This window comes from Tenrec ecaudatus, chromosome 17 (genome assembly GCF_050624435.1).
Source record: "Tenrec ecaudatus isolate mTenEca1 chromosome 17, mTenEca1.hap1, whole genome shotgun sequence".
NCBI classification, from domain to species: Eukaryota; Metazoa; Chordata; class Mammalia; order Afrosoricida; family Tenrecidae; genus Tenrec; species Tenrec ecaudatus.
The window spans coordinates 24,176,692-24,196,989 of record NC_134546.1 but is presented as its reverse complement, the minus strand read 5'-3'; the positions used below and the strand labels follow the sequence as shown (position 1 = coordinate 24,196,989).

The 20,298-nt window shown below is 43.5% G+C and overlaps 1 protein-coding gene across 3 annotated transcripts in view; it reads right to left on the bottom strand.

The window, feature by feature from the left end:
• Positions 1–20,298, bottom strand: part of TTC27 (tetratricopeptide repeat domain 27) — a 156,560-nt gene that overhangs the window by 45,201 nt on the left and 91,061 nt on the right. For all 3 annotated transcript variants that reach the window (XM_075535540.1, XM_075535541.1, XM_075535542.1), the window contains exon 12: positions 17,025–17,147. In XM_075535540.1, the coding sequence (XP_075391655.1) occupies positions 17,025–17,147 (123 nt within the window). The remainder of the gene's footprint in view (positions 1–17,024; positions 17,148–20,298) is intronic.

Sequence of the window (20,298 nt, the reverse complement as noted above, 5' to 3'; positions counted from 1 at the left end):
GGAAGGAAGCCAACAGCTTAGAAAGAAAAGGCTATCGTAATTTTATCCTTTGCCCACCCATTCCCCATGGCTTCCAAGAGGCCCGTGGAACACTCCCTTCACCTTAGCTTTGGAGAAACAGGAGGAACATGTCTCTCTCCCAATTCCTATATACTTCCCAGACCCAGTCTCTTAAAAAAAAAAAAAAAAAAAAAAGGCAAGTCAAGCATCCTTGGGCGGGCAAGACCCTGTAAGAATATTACAATTATGTAGCATAACTGATCTTCCCAGTGAAGTAAGTGAAGCCATTTATCCAGGTAACCGTATCCTGGGAAAAGTTCTTTCTGGTTTGAATGACCCTTCATTAATGTTAATCCCCTGAGATCCAAACTGGACTGTGATGAGTGGGGAGGGGGGGGGCGCTAATGGATTTGGCCCATCACGCTGAACCCACCCAGTGGCTACGTGCATAGTTTCTGAATATAAAGTTGAAACAGACTGATCCAGCAAGGGTACAGCCCAGCGAGAGCTCCTGTGATCTCTCTTCTGGAACAAGCCCAGGGAAAGCCCGATGCTGCCTTTTCCTATTAAAATAAGTAGACCCAGCACAACACGGTATACCCATGTGAATCACAGCGATCTGTACTGCTATCAAAACCAGGAAAGGGTTACAAAGTGAGGGGTGGTGTGTGTGTGCGCGCATCCAATACTCCTATTCTCTTCCCTACTGGACTGGGCAGAACACAGATTGGTCCTGGAAAAGGTCATGCTATGGATCATTTTAAACTTAATTCAGTAGTGATTCTGATTGGAATGATTGCTTCAGACATAATCTCCTACGCAGCCCCTAACACCAGGTAAGCTGATACTCATACAGCAAATACATGTTTCTCAATTCAAAACACAGATACCACCAGGTGCAGTGGACTTTGACCAGGCACAGAGAGGTGTGCACGTTTCCTTTGGGATGTGGATCATGGAAACCTTGATGGCCTTCCCATCCTACCTCTCTGACCTTGGGGACAAGAAAACAAAAAAAAACACCTATGTTCCAGAATCAAACAGAAAACAACTGAATGGGATCAGATACTTGATAACTGTCATATATTATTAGGGAGATATTCAATTTACAAACATTTATTTGATACGTTATCCCTAAGAAACTCCATCAAAGCAGGTTTTGTGAAATATTTGTTCATGTGCTTCTGGTTACTGGTACTCTTCTATGTACTAAGTATACTTGAGTATCTTAAGTCTTCTTGAAAAAATGAGGCATTCCCTAAAATCAGAAACGAATTATATAACAAGTCATTTTGTATTTTCCCAAATTAAAGGGATAAACTCTTACCTATTCATACGTGCTGGACCATGCTGTCGATTTGCTTCAACTGGAAACTACTTTCCCCAAGCCCTTTCTCTTTGGATTGCTTATTAGAGTGAACCAGAGGGACACTTGTTACAGATCCAGAAGGCAATAGCGAAGCAACAGCCTTTACTCTTAGAAGAGTCTCTGCGTCAAACAAGGCGCCCTGGTGGAGCAGGCTCGGTCGCATCACCGTGGCTCGTGTTTGCTGCAGCTCCTGCTGAGCGAGTGTGTGCAAGCAGCGCTGCTCTGCGGGGTTGCCGGGGCTGGGATCTTCTGAGAGCAGGTCACTCGGCCTGTCTCTGGAGGAGCCTCTGGTGGGTTTGAACCATTTCAGGACAGTTCAGTCATGGCGCACAATGATATGGGGAGAAAAACTCGGCATTGCCACCAAATTCTTGCCTCAGGCTCTGACCAGAGTAGGAAATGGGCAGTGGTGCCCAGTCATAGATGTGGTTTGCGGGCATCTCTGAGTGAGGCACGCCTGTCTGCTTCTTACTTGTACCAGAAGCCAATGTGCACGGGAGTCAGCTGCTCTCTAAGGTAAGTGCCTGTGGTTGTTGGCCAGATGGAACCGTTTCCAGCCAGTCCAAAACCGTGCCTGGAACTGCTAGCTTTTGAGTTCCTTATGTTGGAGCTCCTTTAGCCTCTCCTTCCCAGAGAAGTACCATTATTCATCCGCTTGGGGTCCCTGGAAGACCTGACTTGTAAAGTTCTCTTAATGTGACCTGACTCTAAGCCTTTGGGCCAAAGCGATGCAAGCTGCCTCAAGTGATGGATGGCAGTTGGGAAAAACAACAGAAAGCCAAAAGGCTTCAACGGGGAAGTTGGGAAAGAAGGACCTACCGGAGCTCTGCAACCCTCCAGCAGGTTCTGGGGAATCTGGAGGCCACACAAGTGGAGAGCTGTGCACATGGCTAGGGCTGTGCACCTGCTCACCTCACCCTGACCTTGAGGCTTTCTGCACAAGCAGGAAGGGGAGGCGATGCAGGGTTGTCCAGTGCCTGGCTGAGTGCAGAACACATCCACAGAGATTCTTGGCAAAGGCTGGGAGACTTACTCATCCCAGGCAATGCAGAACAGCACAGCTGACAATGAGGGTAATCAAGCAACGATGCCCATAGCAGATCAGGACCAAGGATTCAGACATCACCAAAGTAGTTCAGAGAAGACACTAAACAACAACAAACCCTGACTTCGAGAATCATCACATATAACATTTTAAACGTCTTGATAAATATGTAGGGAGTTAATAATAAAAAGTATGTTTACCAAGCAATTCAATGGAATTATAAATCAGGAATAGAAAGAGGTTGGGGAAATCCTCAAAGATCTGGAAATTAAAAACTAAATAATCAAGTCAAAAAAGAAACCATATGGAACACTGAGAATACTTTGAGGTGAATAAAATACAAATGTGTAAGATTCAGTGAAAGAAACATAGACTGCAAATAAATAACCAGACCAGCCACTGTGCACAACCAGAAAAAAGCAACAGCCAAACCCAAAGCAAACAAAGAATGAGCAGAACCGAGGCAGATGAAACTGATGGACTTTTCATTAGACTGACCAAGGAATACAAAGGGGCGCTTCTACAAACTACTGAAATCAGAAGTGGAAAGGAGACATTATCATCGACCTTAAAGATTGCAGCGTCTGTAACACAGACTGTAAGCAACTGCCGCCCTCCAAGTCTTCTGTGCTACAAAGAGTCTCCAGCCCCGGATGTCTAATCATGGCTTCAAAGCACCTGCTAGAGGTTAAAATGTTTATTCTACCTACATATTCTACACTGCACCACGGGCTAGAAAGATTTGTCAGGGGCCTAAGACACACGATTGAACACAGATCTAGTGAGTGAAATATTGTAAAGAAGATAAAATACACCAATGAAATTGAAACAGGAATCGGCCTTTGCGTTTAGAAATGCTAAGGTACAAGAATTTCAAGTATGTCTTCCACTACATTGTACCTGAAGAAACTCGCATAAGCGAGGGGAAAGTGGTCGTGATGAGAGGTATTGACTTTTTGCTACCAAAGGGTATTAGTTCTAGGCACTGTGATCCTAGCAGGTGGGTGCACTGGATCACGGAGGAGTCGATTCCTCAATAAGGTGAGGAGGGTTAACGTGGTCTCCTGCTTGCTCTGAACTGACCTCTTCTTTCCTCAAATTCCTTCCACATTTTTGTCTGGATAAGTCCATTCTTTCTCCTTGAGATCTCATGCCTCTTCCTCCTGCCAAAAGAATTATCTTTCCCCAGGGCACTGTTCACAGGCAATAGACTGCCTTTCTTCAACTAGTCTTCTTTCCTCTCTCCAGATTGTTCTGTGTTCGCCTTCCTGTCACTTGCTCAGTTTACAAAATTTATCACCAGGGGGAAGAGACTCCAAAAGGTATGTCCAATGACCATAAATAAAGCACCAAGGCACTGTGCTCTGCCGTTGTGAATTACTTGTGACTATCACAATGTGAGTGACCGGATATCTTTGTTTTCTTCTGCAAAGGGTTACTACTTCCCGGTGGGAAAGTATGTGTGCACATTTTTATAGGATGGAAGAAATTTAAATTTAAATGGGCAACTGACTGCCATGAATTTGTGGCGTGCTTGCAAGAACCCTGTCAGCTGCAAGCTCAGGAACACGCCCCCTCCCACACTGACATGCAAAACTAGGGTGTTTCAACAATCTCCTTGATTCTGTAATTCCACATGACTAATGATTAACCTTAGTGATTTTTTTTCCCCAATGAAAATACAAACCTAGCAAGTCTCAGGATAAAATTAAGTCAGTCAAGATTCAAGCAGGACTTGTAATTACAGCTGAAATAAAACCCAACTTAATTGACCCTAGAAACCTGGGCTAGTTAGAGCAAGGGCCACAGGCCTGAATGCCCAAAATTGAAGCAGAACATTGTCAGAAGCAGTGCTGGAGAATGGGCCCGCAGGCCCATGGGCACTCAAAGTGTTTCCTGGGACCTGCTTTCTGGGAGTGGAGTCAACCAGGATGACATGAATTGAGTCAAGCCTGTTGGAATGAAGCCTTCTGAGTCATCACTGGTGGTGTCAGACAGATCTCAGCTCAAAGCACAGAATACCAGAAAGATGATTCCTTGTCTTTTATGGACTATGCAAAGGTGTTCAACTGTGTGGATCCTAACAAACTATGGAAAACTTTGAGAAGAATGGGAACAATCTGCAACATGCAGGTGACACAACCTTGCTTCCTGAAAGTGAAGAAGACTTAAGGCATGTCTGATGAGGATCGAGGATTGCAGCCTTGAATATGATTGTAAGTCAATGTAAAAAACAAACAAACAAAAGTCCCCACAACTGGACCAATATGTATCATCGAGATAAACAGAGAAAAGATTAAAGTTAGAAAAGATTTCTTCTTTTTGGATCCACAGTCAGTCCTCCTAGAAGTAGCAGTTAGGAGACCAAATGACACGTTGTACAGAGTAAATCTACTGCACATGTTTAAAGTGTTGAAAATAAGGTATGCCTGACCCAAGCTATGGTATTGTCCATCGTCTCCTATGCTTGTTAAAGCTGCACAATAAGGAAGACCAAAGAAGAATTGATGGATTTGGATGATGGTGCTGGTGAGAATGTTAAAAGTAGCATGTACTGCCAAAAGAATAAATACATCTGTCTTAGAAGAAGTAGTCAGAGCCTTCCTTATGAAGGCAAAGAAGGCAAGATTTCTTCTCATGTACTACGGACATATTATCAGGAGAGACCAGCTCCTGGAAAAGGACATCACGGTTGGTAGAGGGGCAGCGAAGAAGACGGAGGTCCTCAACAAGAGGATTGACCCAGTGGCTGCAACAATGAACTGTTAGGACAGTGCATGTGGCAGTTACTTAATCCGGTGACCACTGGAGACTATGAAGAGTGAAGGGGGGGAGTTTAGCCTGTCAATCAGGCTGCAGCTTGATGACCTCATTTGGAGGCACTACAGAGATAAATAGCTCGCTGGAAATGAGACACACAGACTATCCCTGCGAGACATTCTTGTTGACAAGCCTCATGGAGCTATGCTGATGGAGCCAGAGCCCTGGAGCTGGAGGAGCCACATGGTGACTCACACCACACTGAAATGCTTCTACCACCACTGGATCCACAAGACTTTCCACCCATTGGCCTGTGATCTTCCTGCATCTGGCGTCAGTGAGTGACACCACTGACTGCCTGCGTCAGTACATGGCTGCATGAATCTAAAGAGGAATTTATGTACTTGGGGGAATATTGGACCTATGTACTTGATCTGGACTGAGCTGGGATGTTTTCTTAATGTACAGTTGCTCTGATATAAAGTTCTCTCTTACACAAGAGTCTCCTGTATTTGCTTCTCTAGTCAACCTGGACTAACACAGCACAGACTATTTCGTTCTATTGTGCACAAGGTCACAATGCGTGGAAAATGAGTCAACGGCATTTAACAAAATTGTTACTGTTATTTTCTGTATGATTTAAAATATCTCCCACAAATCCTCTTTCTAGACTATAGAATGAGCTTCCAAAAAGACATTAGATCAGCAGTTCCCAACCCCTGTGTCGCAACCCCTTTGGGGTTGAACAACCCTTTCACAGGGGTCGCCTAAGACCCTATTTCTGATGATCTTAAGAACCGAGACACCACTCCGCTATCCGTCTCCAGGTGGATCCGCCCACATGCAGATAGGACCACATACGGGATCACCACCACATGAGGAAGTGTATTAAAGGGCCACGGCATTAGGAAAGTTGAGAACCACCGCATTAGATTCTTCCCACGGTTCAGAATGAGTGGCTTCCTTATCACTCATGGTCTGTCTCCTGCTTACCTCACCAGAGACACTCATTTTATCTTGTCTTAGACCATCTCCATCTTTCCCATCTAGACTGTACGAAAAATTCCAGCAAAACACTTATAATTTCCACAACGTATGCTCTTATCTCATTTCAGAACCTTTGAACAGGCTGTTGTCGGTCTAGAACACTGGCCCTCTTTCACCTAACTCTTCTAAATCTTCAAGCTTCTCTGCAGCGTTTGCTTGATGAACCCCTGCCAATGTGTGGTGCTGTCCCCTGTATGCTCATGAGAGTCAACGCCTCACTGGCTGGCTTAGCTTACCTACCAAACTGCAACTGACTGGGCCCGTCTCAGTTACTCATCTCCTCACCAGCACCCGGTCGGTCTAAACCTGGCATGTACCAGTTCAGGCGGTCCCCAACTTACACGGGTGTTCTGCTCCAATGACGCCATCCAAAGTTCGTTCTGACATCAATCAAATACCTCTTTCTTACTTTTTAACAAGTTTTTAAGGTTTTTATAAATCTGAATTCTTATTTGTCTTTGGAAGTTGGCATCAGATGAAATCATCAGTAAACGATGCACTGGTAATGCGAATAATGATATGACTCTTCAAACAAAGGTTGCAAGTATATTTCTTTGTAATTTGATTATGGTGCAAGTCAGGGACCATATTTACGCAAATATATCTGGTTACAGTTAGTGCACTGAAATGAACTTCCAAAGGGGCCGGACACTAGGGACCTTTCATTTTGGGGGAACTCTACCTCTCCACCCACTGCCTGACTGTTCACTGACTCAAAGTAAATCAAGAATTGCTACCATTGTAACTGCTTAACTTCAGGAGAGTAAACTAGGAACTTCCCGGTAGGATGAGCCTGTTATGATTATTGAAGGGAAAGAATACAGCGCCTCCTGTGTGCCACATTTTCTATCTAGTTATTTGGAAAGTGCCCTGTAGAGTCCGCAACACTTGTAGGTAATATGGATTAAGTTGCCATTTTACTGATTAGCGTTAGTAATTGGCAGATTGGGGACTCTGAGCTCATACCTTCCTTGCCCCTTGGCCTCCACTCCTTTCCACACCGAACTCCCATCACGGTTATTGCTAATCCTTTAAAAATTAGATATTAGATCTGTAAGCTAAAACCTGTGGTGCTTCCCTGAGAGAGCCAAATACTTGAAAATACTCTATGACTTGGGAAGACAGATAGGAGGTGAGCGCCTAATTGGATGAGAACTCAGCCTGTTTTTAATTATTTTGTTTTATCTTGGGGCGGGATTATTTATGTTGGCAAGGACTCTCTGAAGAGGCAGGCCAGCAGAGCAGGATGCCGTCACACACATAAATGTAGAAAGCAATTAGTGAACAGTTGGCTCTGTGAGGAAGTGGACGGGCCTCAGCAGCACCCCGCAGAAGACCTCGAGCTGGGAGGGACTGACGGGCGGGCGAAGTGTTTTGCACTTTTCACCTCTCAATGGCTGTTCATACGGGAAGAATTGAGACTACAAGTAAACTGCCTTTTGCAGAAGGGTTGTCCCTGAGCTTCTAGAACAGAAGGTGCCTCGGTGCGGTCTTTCGTCTCCCCGACCATCTGCCTTCACACTACAAGCGGAGGGGAGCATTCGCCTGTCTGAGACCCAGCCGGGGCCGCTGCGCACTCTGTGCTTCAGGGGAAAGACGAGAGTTAGACTGTGAGCTAAGTTGTGCGAGGTCTATGCACACAGACACGTAGCCACTCACAAACTTCTTTTAAAGGCTAAGACTATAGTCAGCAGGGGCGGGGGGTCTGACTTCAATTCTTAGCCTGCCCTCTTTACACTTGCTTGGAATGGAGGAGTTTCTAATGGCTAAGCCTAATGCTGTCGTTTCTATAGTCCGCAAGACGCTGTTTGCATGACTCTGGTCCTCCAGTTCACTGCTCTTCTTTCTTTGCCAGGAGGCCTTCGAATAGTTGTTGGTCTACCAGCTCCCCTTCCAATCACTCATCCTGCCACTAATTCACAAAACCAAGGCACAAATCGCAGCCAAAGGCAGTTTGTTTTGATAATTCCTTCTGACTCGAGTATAAGTAAATCGCCTCGATTATAATGAAACTTTTTCTCTCCTCTTTTTAATCCTGACTATACTTACCATTCACCCATATTTTTTACTCAGATCTCAGGGCCTGATCCCTGTCAGGGACGGGCCAGAAGTCTAATGGTGCGTAGTGGGTAAGCATCTAACGGCTCCTCATCCTTCCAAGGTCTTTGTTGCTGTGTTGTTGTTAAGTACCATCAAGTCCGTTCTGACCCATAGAGACCTTGTAGTCAACAGAACGAAACACGTCTTGGTCCTCAAAATTGCTCTTATGCCTGAGCCCACTGTTGCAACTATTGTGTCAGCCCATCTTGTCAAGGACCTACCTCTTTACTGCTGCCCTTCCACTTGACCACGCATGATGTCCTTCTCCAGAGACTGACATGTTCCAAGTATGTAAGATGAAGCCTTGCCACCCTTGCCTCTAAGAAGTACTCTGGCCGTACTTCTTCCAAGACAGATTGGATTGTTCTTCAACATGCTATGGTACTTTCACTGTTCTGCTCCAGCACCACAATTCAAAGCACTGGTTCTTCTTCGATCTTCTTTCTTCAATGTCCAACTTTCACATGCACATGAGTGACTGAAAATACCATGGCTTGGGTCAGGTGTACCTTATTCCTCAAACATCTTTGATTTTCAATATTCTAAAGAGGTTCTATGCAGCAGATTTACCGAATGCTACCTGTCTTTTGATCTCTTGACTGTGGATCCAAGCAGGCAAAATCTTTGACAAGACAAAATCCTTGGCAACTTCAATCTTTCTTCCATTTATCCGGATGTTACCTATTGGTCCAGATGTGAGGATGTTGGTTTTCTTTACATTGAGTTTTAATTCATAAAGAAGGCTGCAAACCTAGAGCTTCATCAGCAAGTGCTACAAGACCTCCTCACTTTCAGAAAGCATATCGCAGGGTATGCCTGTGTCAGGGTGTCCATATCTCCTTTCTCCAATCTTGATGCCACATTCTCCTTTATATAGTCCAGGTGCTCTGATGATTTGCTCAGCACACACAGTGAAGAGGTTAGGTGAGAAGACACAACCCTGATGCACACCTTTCCTGATTTTAAACCATGTAGGCATTGCCTTGTTCTGTTTGCACAACTACCTCTTGATGTGTGCACTGTTTCCACATGAACACAATGAACTGCTCTGAATTCTCAATCTTCTCAAGCCTATCCATTTTGTTATGATCCATACAGTTGAAGTTTTTGCATAATCAATAAAACAAAAGTAAACATTTCCTTGGTGTTCTCTACTTTCAATCAAGATACACTGACATCAATAATGATACCCCCTTGCAGCCTCTTCTAAATCTGGTTTGAATTTCTGGTAGCTGCAATTTCTGTACTACTGGACTACTGCAACTAAAATCAACTGTTTTACTTGCATGTAACATCATTGATATTGTTCTATAATTTGTGCATTCTGCTAAATGTATACAAATATGGCTTTTCTTCCAGTGAGCTGGCCAGGGAATTGTCTTGCAAAATCTTTGGCATAGATGAGTGAGTGCTTCAAGTGCTTCCTCAGTTCACTGAACATTCCCATTGACGTTCCATCAACGCCTGGAGCCTAGTTTGGGCTAATGCCTTCAGTGCAGCTTGAAAGGCTCCCTTCGCTATCACTGATTCTTAGGCACATGCTGTCTCTTGAAGTAGTTGAATGTCAGCAGCTTCTTTTTGATAGTGTCTTCCTTTCATTTCCTTTTGATGTTTCCTGCATCATTCAATATTTTGCTCATAGAATCTTTCAACAGTACGCCTTGGTGTATGACTGTTTTCTCCAGTTGTTTCGGTTGAGGAGATGCTGTGTGCTCTTCCTTTTTTGTTCTCTAAGCCTTCTGAAATGTTCTCTGTAGCCCTTTTACCTCATCATCTCTTCCATTTACTTTAGCTACTCTATGATTTAGATCAAGTTTCAGGGACTCTTCTGATACTTCACTTTGATTTTTTTTCATGGCCTTTTGCTTTCTTCATGTAGGTTTTTGACATTATCTCACGGCTCATCAGGTCTTCTGTCTTAGTGTTCAATGCATTAACTCTGTCCTTCAGATGTTCTCAAAATTCAAGGTTGTGTTTTGGCTCTCCTATGCCTGTATTTTCCTCAGCTTCAACCTCAGCTTACATCGTGAGCATTTGCTATGTTCCAGTCACCCTGGTTTCCTTTTACCTGCAGATACTGAGTTTTCATCCTCTCTTCCCCCAGACGAAATCATTTTTATTTCTGTTTATCCCATATGGTGAAGTCACATGTATAGTTGTCATTTGTGTTGTTAAAAAAAAAAGGTATTTGCAATGAGTTGGTCTTGCAAAGTTTTATCATGTGATCACCAGCCTCATTTCTATCACCAAGACCATATTTTCCAACTGTTGCTCCTTTCTGTTTCCAATTTTTGCATTCCATAAACCAATAATGATCAAAGATCTCGATCAAATTCAGACTGAAGATGACATGGGTAGAATTCTTCTATTTCTTCATCACTAACTTCAGTGCTGGTGCATCAATTGTATTGATTGGATTTCTATATAAGTGGATAGTTATGCAATCAGACAGTGTTGTATTTTAAGATAGATCTTGAAATGTCCTTTTTGATGATGAATGCAACACCATTCCACTTGAGTCTGCCATTAGTAAACCATATGACTATATGATTCAAGATAGCCAATACCAGTTCACTTTAGTTCACTAATGCCTAAGAAATCTATCTTTATGTTGGCCAATTCATTTTGATGACTTCCAACTTTCCTAGATACATACTTCACACAATCCACATTCCAATTATTAATAGGTGTTTGCAGCCGTTTTTTTTCCCATTTGGAGTCATGTTCCATCAGTACATGGAGGGACAGAAGGTTCTGCTCCCTCCATGCCATCACGGAGGGGTCTAACTTGAGAGGGCAGCTCTTCCTCGGTCATATTGTGAGTGCCTTCCAACCTAAGGGACTCACCTTCTGTCATTATCTCTGACAATACTCTGTTGCTATTCATGAGGTGCTGCTCAGTATCTGACAATGCATCCGTGTTATCCATACGGTTTCGTTGGCGGATTCTTCCAAAGTGGGCAGCCTAGCCGCTCTTTGTAGTCCGTTCTTTGTCTGAGTCTCTGCTAAATACCCTGCTGGTATTTGGAATACTAGTTGCATTGCTTTCAGCATTACAGTAACACACAAGCCACCACAGTACAATAAACTGACAGAGAGACCTAGTCAGACTTTTCTTTTAGGAAGCTCATGCTGTAGTCTCAGAAAAGGACTTGTTAGACATCTTTTAAATTGTACACCAAAAAATCTTATAAGAAACAAAAATGAAAATATGAAAAAGACACATTTCCTGCAAAAAAAAAAGCAAACAAACAAAACCCCATTTGGTTATTTTATAAATAAAAGTTACTTGCACCTTAAATATGTTTTAAGGTGCACGGGGTTACAATTATCTGCAAATGTAGCGTAATAAATATCAAGGCTGTATAATGTTAAGGGAGCCCCTACCCATCTAGTCCCCTCCTCTGAAGCCTGCTTGAGCCAGGTCAGTCTCTGTCCATCAGCGTGGCGAGGCGGGGGGAAGAATTAGATGCTTACAGATGAGACCCAGTTCTGATCCCTAATCAGGTAAAATTGACTGCAGTTATTGTGCCATTGGTCATCAGATCACGAGAATTTTTGCAGGTAGTTTCTAAATTAGAAAGTTTAATGGTGGGATGCAAACATAAAGACCAAAACACAATCATTAGAATGGGGCATTGCTCCAAATCTGCCTTTTAAAAATAAATTATGCCAGTAAGCATTAAATGCAAGGATTAAAATTTCGCAAACTTCTAGTTAAATCAAAATGTGGTGACAAGTGCTGGCATTTAACCAAACATTAAAAGAATCTCAGCTGTTCAAGAAATAAAACATTTGCTTCCACTTGAGGCAAAACTTTATAAGTCCATAGTTAAACTGATCTACAAATACAAAATTTAAAAAACAGCTAATATAGGTCTTTTGTGGGTTAAGTTAAAAGCTAAAACCAACCTTTCATTTCAAGATTTGGGGGGATGTTTGTAACTCACAAAAAGTTCTAAAGATTAAAGTAAGCACCTATACATTCCTACAGAGTAAAGTATGCACATTTTCTAGAATTAGAAACATGGGCACTACAAGGCAATTCTTACTACGTAAGTGTTTTTAAATTCTAGTAGTGAAACTACTTTCTGAAGTATTTTCTTCGGCAATTAAGGAAAATCTCGACTTTTCATATTTCCTAAAAAATTAAATACATTTAATATTTTAAAACATGCACAAAAACCATTGTTGTCGGGTGCCATCAAAACGTCAAGCGACAGAGGAGGAGAGCCTGATAGCATGTCTTAGCGATTCATCTTTGTGTAAGCCGATCTCTGGGTCTTTCTCTGAAGGAGTGGTGGCTGAGTTTGACCCGACATCCTTTATGTTAGCAGTCAAGCATTAATGGTAAAGTTCAATAAAGCTTTTCATTTACTTACTCACAGAGAAAAGAAATGAGGCCATAAATCAGATGGAGAGCCAGCTATTCAGCCACCCATGCCCACCTATCAGATAAAATAGCATCTTAAAGGCGTGTTCCAAACAAGCAGCCATCTCAGTGAGATGTCAACGAAGTCCACGAAGAAGAAGCACACCATCATCAGTGACCAAAGGATTGTAAATCATATACTCTGAAGCCGAAGGAGGGAAATTGTGAGCCTAATTGTGAGATTCTGGTTTGTAGAAGGCTATGGGTGAGTAGAAAACCAAAAGACAGTTGCAAGATCTACACAGGAAATAAGCCTCTGGTGGTTTCCCTCGATCCATACACGAGGGATGGGAATAAACTGATTACCAAACAGTACTGCAGAGATGACTACAGGAGATCAAAATGATAAGCCTGACTTGAATGACTAAACATTTGTCACTTGATTCCCCGCCCCACCCCACCCTCGATAACACTTTGGGCCTGATCTGGTTTTCAATACTTTTTTGTGCTGTTGTTACTTTTCGTCTTTTTTCTTCTTGCTCTTCTTCCTTATTGGGGTTCATCTCTGATGTATTTTGTCAGTGTGGGTTGCCCTCTAGAATTTTTGTTATTGGTTTTCCTGTTTTTTGGGATATGAAATCAGGGCTGAGGAACTTGTAGAGATACGCAGAATAAAGATGCTGGGGGTACAGTGGGGAAGGGGAGGAAAACGGAACTCACATCAAGGAACTCAAGAAGAAAGAAAATGTCTTGAAACTGACCGTGGTATCAATTGTCCAACACCAGTCGAAGTGACTGAACTATGGAATGCTATGGTATGTGTAAGAGCTCCCAATAAAATGTTTTGTTTTATCTGAGGGCTGGGGAGATAGTCAACCATCCATTCATTCCTTTGCTAAATGAACATCTGTACACACTTTAGAGCCAAGCAATGGGCACTGGAAAGTAACTAAGTGCCTGATCTTACGGACTTCTGGGAAGAAACATGATGCCATATTTGAAAATGCCATCAATGATAAAGTGAACTTTTAGTCTTAAAAAAAAAGTTTTAATTACACTATGACATAATGCCTTGGGTGAATCACACCAGTCTGTTTTTATTTTTGCTTAACCTACTCAGCAAAATATGTTTTTGCTGCTTTCAATATATTGCTTGGCATTTTCAAAGGCAATTCGGCTTTACACATCTTGGTAAAAAACAAGAACAACATGGCAGCCTTGGCAACCCTCTGGCCCAATTCTACTTTGTCTCAAAGGGTTCCTGTGAGGTGGAATCGACTCCACGCCATGGAACTGGGATGGTATCTCTTCTGTGACAAATGCTTCCTTCCCCGATCAGCAAATGTCCATCCCCCAGCGGTGTTTCTGTCCTTTTTGATTTTTTTAATTCAACAATGTTTTATTTCAAGCCAAATCATAGTGAAATCTTTTAAAGACATTATTAGTAGCAATTTAGCCCAAAGCATGTAGTGCTGACATCCCTGCACACACGCAATCGAAACAATGGCACCCGATATAGTTCTACATTTGCACATGTGCAGGCAATGACAGACCGGACTGCACCTGAGCACTGGCCACTGGAAGACACCCTCAACTGTCAGGTACACCCCAATTTCAGAGATGTTCAAATAAGAACAACTCTGTCCTGGTAGTAAGAACTCCCGGATCAGTAAACAATAAATATGCACCCTTCTATGGACTTCACATACATTAACCCGCAGAACCTTTAAGGGAGGAGGAAATGGGATGGCAGCAGCAACAACAACAAAAACCCCATTGCCATTGAGGCCCTCGTAAGTCTGCTGACCTTGGCAGTGAGCAGCCTAACACAGAACCCACTATGCCACCTGGGCACCTCAATGGGGCCACAGAATTAATCTGTTTGTCCAAGATCAACAGGCTAACATGTAGCATGGCAAGGCCACTGCTGAATCTAGGAAGTCTGGGTCCAAAGGCCATACTTCTAAATACCACGCCATGCTGCCTCCCAAGCAAATAACCAGGAACTAGTTTTGAGATCTTTGGCAAAATGTGAGGTCCACGCCATTAGGGATTTGGAAAAGGAGAAAGCTGGAGTGAATAGTTATGGAGATCTCTTCCAAAAATAAAAATCTATCATCATCCACAGTACACATTTACTCTCATGTTGGTGTCTCCTCACTGCTGTGGAGTTGATGGCAACTCACGGAAACCTGACGGGACAGGGCAGAACTGCCTCTGTGGGTTTCTGAGGCTGTGACCCTTTCGGGGAGCCCAGAGCCTCTCCTGCGGAGCTGCTGAGCTGCGGTTTCAAACCGCTGACCTTGCAGTAAGCAGCCTATCACATAACCACTACGCCACTTAAGCCAATATAATTTAAAGACCTTTACTATCAGTAACTAAACAATAGAAGGAGTGTGCTTTGGGGGATGGGGGTGCAAATCAAGAATGGTTTACCAATTTATTCTTTTCCAAAAGGGAATGTACATTTTTACCATTACTCTAACACAGGCATGATCAGAGAAGTGTTTGAGAAAACAGACCCTGTGGAATTGTACCTCTACTGCTTTGTAGAGAGATGGCCGAGATACCTGATCCAGGCTCTAGGCTTTCTGGTTCTTGCATTATGCTAATGATGGAAATGTAGCAGTTTAAAATTTGGGGCCAAAAATTAACATATGATTTCAATGTGTTGGTTTTAATGGCTATTTATAATGCAGGACCCCTTACTGTTTTTTTAAATTCTCATCATTTACAAGAGGAAAAACGAAAGATTAATAACAGATGCAAATATTGCAACATTTTCCTCTTGACCCAATTTGAGAGTAGAATTAATGTCGTTACCAACTTGACAAGGCGTCTGCCCCCAGGGGGTACAGGCCTGGCCAGCTGCGTCCCTCCTAGGCATCCCCTACAGGCCCGCCACCTCTGATCCACTAGGCTTAAAATAATTCCTAAAAATTCATGTTGAAGTTTCCCTACAGGGAAATAGATCAAAAGGGCTTTCATTTCCTTCATGGCTTTCATTATTTGTACTATCAATGTTTTTCTTGAAAGCTAGGTAAAATGCACATCACATAAAATTCACTGTTTTAAAGCAAGCAAGTCCGTGGCACTTAGTACATCCACAACGTGTGTAACCACAAGCTCCACCTAGTTCCAAACATTATCACCACCTCCACAAGGAAATTCACGTACTCCTTCAGCAGTTACTGCTCGGTCCCCTGTCCCCGAGCCTCTGGTAAGCACCAGTCAGCTCTCTCTCTGTGGGCTTCTCTTCTGGGTAGCTCGTCCAAATGCAATCACACGATGTGCCTTGTTTCTATCTTCTTTCACATAAAAACCAAAAAGCTAAACCCCCCTGCCATCATCGAGTCAATGGTGATTCCTATCGATGCTCGTGACAGGGTAGAACTGCCCTGGTGAGTTTCTGACTGTAACCCTGTAGGGAAGAGAAAGCCCCGTCTTTCTCCCAAGGAGGGGCTGGTGGTTTCAAACTACTGACCTTGCGGATCGCAGCCCAACACGGAACCACGACACACCACGAGGGCTCCTCTGTCACTTAGCAAAGTGCTTTTAGGGCCCGGGGGTCCTCCATGTTGAAGCATCTCTTTTTGGCTGAGTTATCTTTCACTGTATGGAATATACTATAATTTCTCTAGTCACCCACTGATGGACATTTGAATTGTTTCTACCTTCCATGCACAGTGTCATTCTTTCCCAAATTTCGAATATCTAACACATCAATTTTGTTTTGATTTTTTTATCTGTTACATGTAAAAATCATCTTTAAAAGAAACCCCACTTGGCGCCAAGTCATTCTGACTCCTGGAGCACGCAGGCCTGTCAGGTAGAACTGCGCTCCGCAAGGTTTTCAACTGCCGAGCTGTCAGAGGTAGTTCGCTCAGCCTTGCTTCTTCCAAGACACCTCTGTGAACCCCCACCTTTAAGTCAGCCGTCAAATGTGCTAACCGTCCACACCACCGGGGACTTCAACAAAAACCTACCCAACAGAAATCAGAAGAAACAGAGAAAAGGAAAACATAAAAGAAAAAAAATCTAAAAGAGAACTACTGAGAAACGTTGGCAGCCCGAGGTAGTGCAGATGGTTGAATGTTCAGCCTCCAAGGGAAAGGTGGAAGAAAGTCCTGGAGACCTGTGTTGGCGAGACTGAGCCGTGGAATCCCTCCAGAGTGCATGGGAGACTGCCAGAGTCGAAATCGACTGGATGGCATGGAGCTCTGTCTTACTGTTTTTTGTTTATTGGTACAAAGGAGCTTAAAGAGCAAGCAAGTTAGGAAAACACCCAGAATGAAAAGTTCTCACCAGTTCAAGAATTGCCTCTGACATACCTTCCCGTGCTGTCCGACTCGTTCAAAACAAATGACAACGTCTTCCCACATTTCCAGTTTCTCATATATCTGAAGGGCTGAACTGGTACATCCCAACTCAGAGAGTAAATTTGCAAGTTGGCGCTACAAAAACCAAGTTAAAAATGATTAATGGTTTTGGATGTAACGAAAGATTCCTATTCAACTTAGAAGTATACACAATCTCTTTCTCTCTCTCTTTTATTCTTTCTCTCAAAGAAGAGAGAAAATAAAAGACAACATAGAAGCTATTCTAATTTCTTAGGATACCAATTTCTTTCCTATGAACTAAGGACTTAATAAGCAAAACAAGTATTTCTTTTATCTAGAGAGCTGGTGTGTGGCAGACCCTGATTTGTAAGGATGGGAACCAGTACGTGGACAAGAAAGGACGGCGAGCAGTCAGTGCAGATGGTGTAAGGCGCACACACACTCCAGTGGCTGTGTACTGCAATCAGAGGGCAGCGCCGGCTCCTTCTCATCCTGGTTCACAGATGGATTTTCAACACATTCAATATGAGCCGTGGTGGTGCAGTGGTAACATGTTAAACTGCTAACCGCGAGGTCGGCAGTTCAAAACCACCAGCCACTCTGCTGAGAAAATGAGGTTTTCTACTCCCATAAAGAGCTGCATTCTCAGAAACCCTCGGGGGCAGTCCTACTCTGTCCCAGAGGGTCTGCATGAGTCGGAATCCAGTTGATGGCAGTTATTTTGGTTTTAAGGGGTTTTTTTTCCCTAACAAATTTAGTTAGTCTTTTCCAGGTTAAAAGGGGCTCGGGAAAGTTTACATAAATATATTTAACACTAAATACACTGTGGTTTACAAATGGTCCGTCATGAGGAGTTAGGGGGATGGGGAGTGTTTAGTTAAAAAAGTAGGAAATTTTTTAATACAGTCTAGCCCCCTATTAGTGAGAGTTGTGTTGTACTGTTTTCTCATTTACAATTCTTCTCATTTGAGCTTCATTATAGAATAAAAGTTATGAAACTACAGAATAGGGAATATTTGTGATGGCCAAAGTGAAAGAGATCTGCAAATGGAAAGCTAATGTATCATCAAAACAAATAAGGTTTCTGAGACTGTAGCTGAGGAGGAGGAGGAGGAGGAGGAGGAGGAGGAGGGAGGCACAGGATTTCCGTCTTGCACACACAACTATAGGACTGGACTATTCCAAAACCTGGACGCAATCTGTGGGAGCTGGAACAGATCTGAGTGCTCATGAAGCAAGCCATTCAATCCTTCTGTTTAACACATGAAGCAAGATGGAGCAGCCAACATGCTACAAGCTAGTTAGTGGCAAAGACGAATTCTTTCTTTACTATGACGGGGCTCGGCTACTATTTATTGATCACTGAAATTATGGTTACTACAGTGCACCATTCCACAAGTCAAAAAAGTGACCAAATGACTTCATTAAGAAGATCTCTATCCAGTTGCCTAAGGAGCCCTGGTGGCACAGTGGTTAGGAGTTGGGCTGCTAACTTCAAGGTCAGCGGTTCAAAAACACCAGCTGCTCCATCTGAGAAAGACAGGGCTTTCTACTCCTGTGAAGAGTCACACGCTTGAAAACTCTCAAGGGCAGTTCTACCTGTCCTCTAGGGTCACTACTCTGAGTCACCATCAACCCAATGGCAATGAGTTTGGTTTTGGTTTATTGAATTGTCAGAGGAAACTAAAAACCACAGCTTTGTAGGCAGATAAAACAAGCGTTCAACCTAAATTCTGCTTGAGCACGATTTAAGTTTCCTAACGCTTCTGTTCAGACCCAGATTAAAAGCTACACCCTCAGCAGACACATGTTTTGCTATAATAATAGCTCAGGGTCTGAGATGTTTATCCATCACAAACCACATCGTACCAGAGCACTTAAATCTCACAGACCGGGGTCAAAAACATGCCAACAAATCCCAGCTGTTGACATATTGCTAATGAAAAAGCTACTCCTCTGAGGATGACATAAACCAACTGCAGCAGAGCCCCTTCTGACCTTATGGGAGAGGGGAGAGCTGCCCCGCAGGGCCCACAAGGCCGTCAAGCTCTGTGGAAGCAGACTCCCTCACCTTTTCCCTGTGCAGAGGTTGCTGGGTTCAAACCCCTGGCCCACTGCTTAGCAGCTGAGTGTTTTAAGCGCTGGGCCACCAGGACTCCGTGTGAGATGATATCATAAGGCTTATTTTCTTAGATTTTACTGAGAATGTATATATGTGAGTTACAATGTGCAACTGATCTTCTATTTGAAATAGAAAACCAACCAGAGGAAGCCTTGGTGGCATAGTGGTTTCACATTGGGCAGCTGACCGCAAGGTCAACAGTTCAGTACCACCAACCACTCCGTGGGACAAAGACGGGGCTCTCCACTCCCACAAAGAGTCACGGTCTCGGAAACTGTGCAATTCTATCCTGTCTCACAGGGTCACTATGACTCAGAACCATCTCAATGGCAGTGAGTTTGGGTGTTTTTGTTTTGTTTACGAAGGAATCTCGTAATGAGAAAACTCCGAGCCACTGAAAGGTGTGTGGGCATTTCTACGTCATGGTGGGTGGTTAGAAGCCGCCCTGGCGGTCCGCACCTGTAAAGATTACAGTCGAGGAAACCCCAGGGGACAGTAGACCAACTTTCCCACGGGGTTACTTTGAGTTGGAATCGACCTGAGGGCACTGCCCAGCAACAGTAAGACCCAGGTGCATAGTCGACAAGCAAGAGGAGACAGAGCGCTGCTTAAAATGACCACGGGCTTCTGAAATCTCTGGCTGGAATCCTTGGGCGCTCATTTCTGAGGGACTCTTAAGAGCGCGATAGCTCCTTAACCTCCCTGAACGCTGTTTCCTCATCTGTAAAATGGGAATACTTCACAAAGTTGTTAGAATTTCACAGTGTAGACCAAAACGCACAGGGCATTCTAAAAGTGTAATAAAGGCAGGCTGTTATTCGAAGGCATAATTACGATGACGACAGTTCTGAAAAGAGGGCTACTTGCACCAAAAGTCAGGACTGCAGAGACCAAGCTCAGTAATGGGGTGTGGTCAACCTGGAAAACTAGAGTGATACCTCTAGGCCTCAAATTTCTCCTGTATAAAATTAACATTGACCACTCTACACAGTTCTAAAGTTTTACAAGTTAGGGGTACCATACCTGTAGTATTGGAGGAACAAGAAGGTAGGGGAGCTAGAGTCTCCATCCCACACAGAGCTTGGGGAACTACAAGAGGTAGTCCACACGCTCAAAAGGGGGGAGAGTAGATCAGCACCTAGC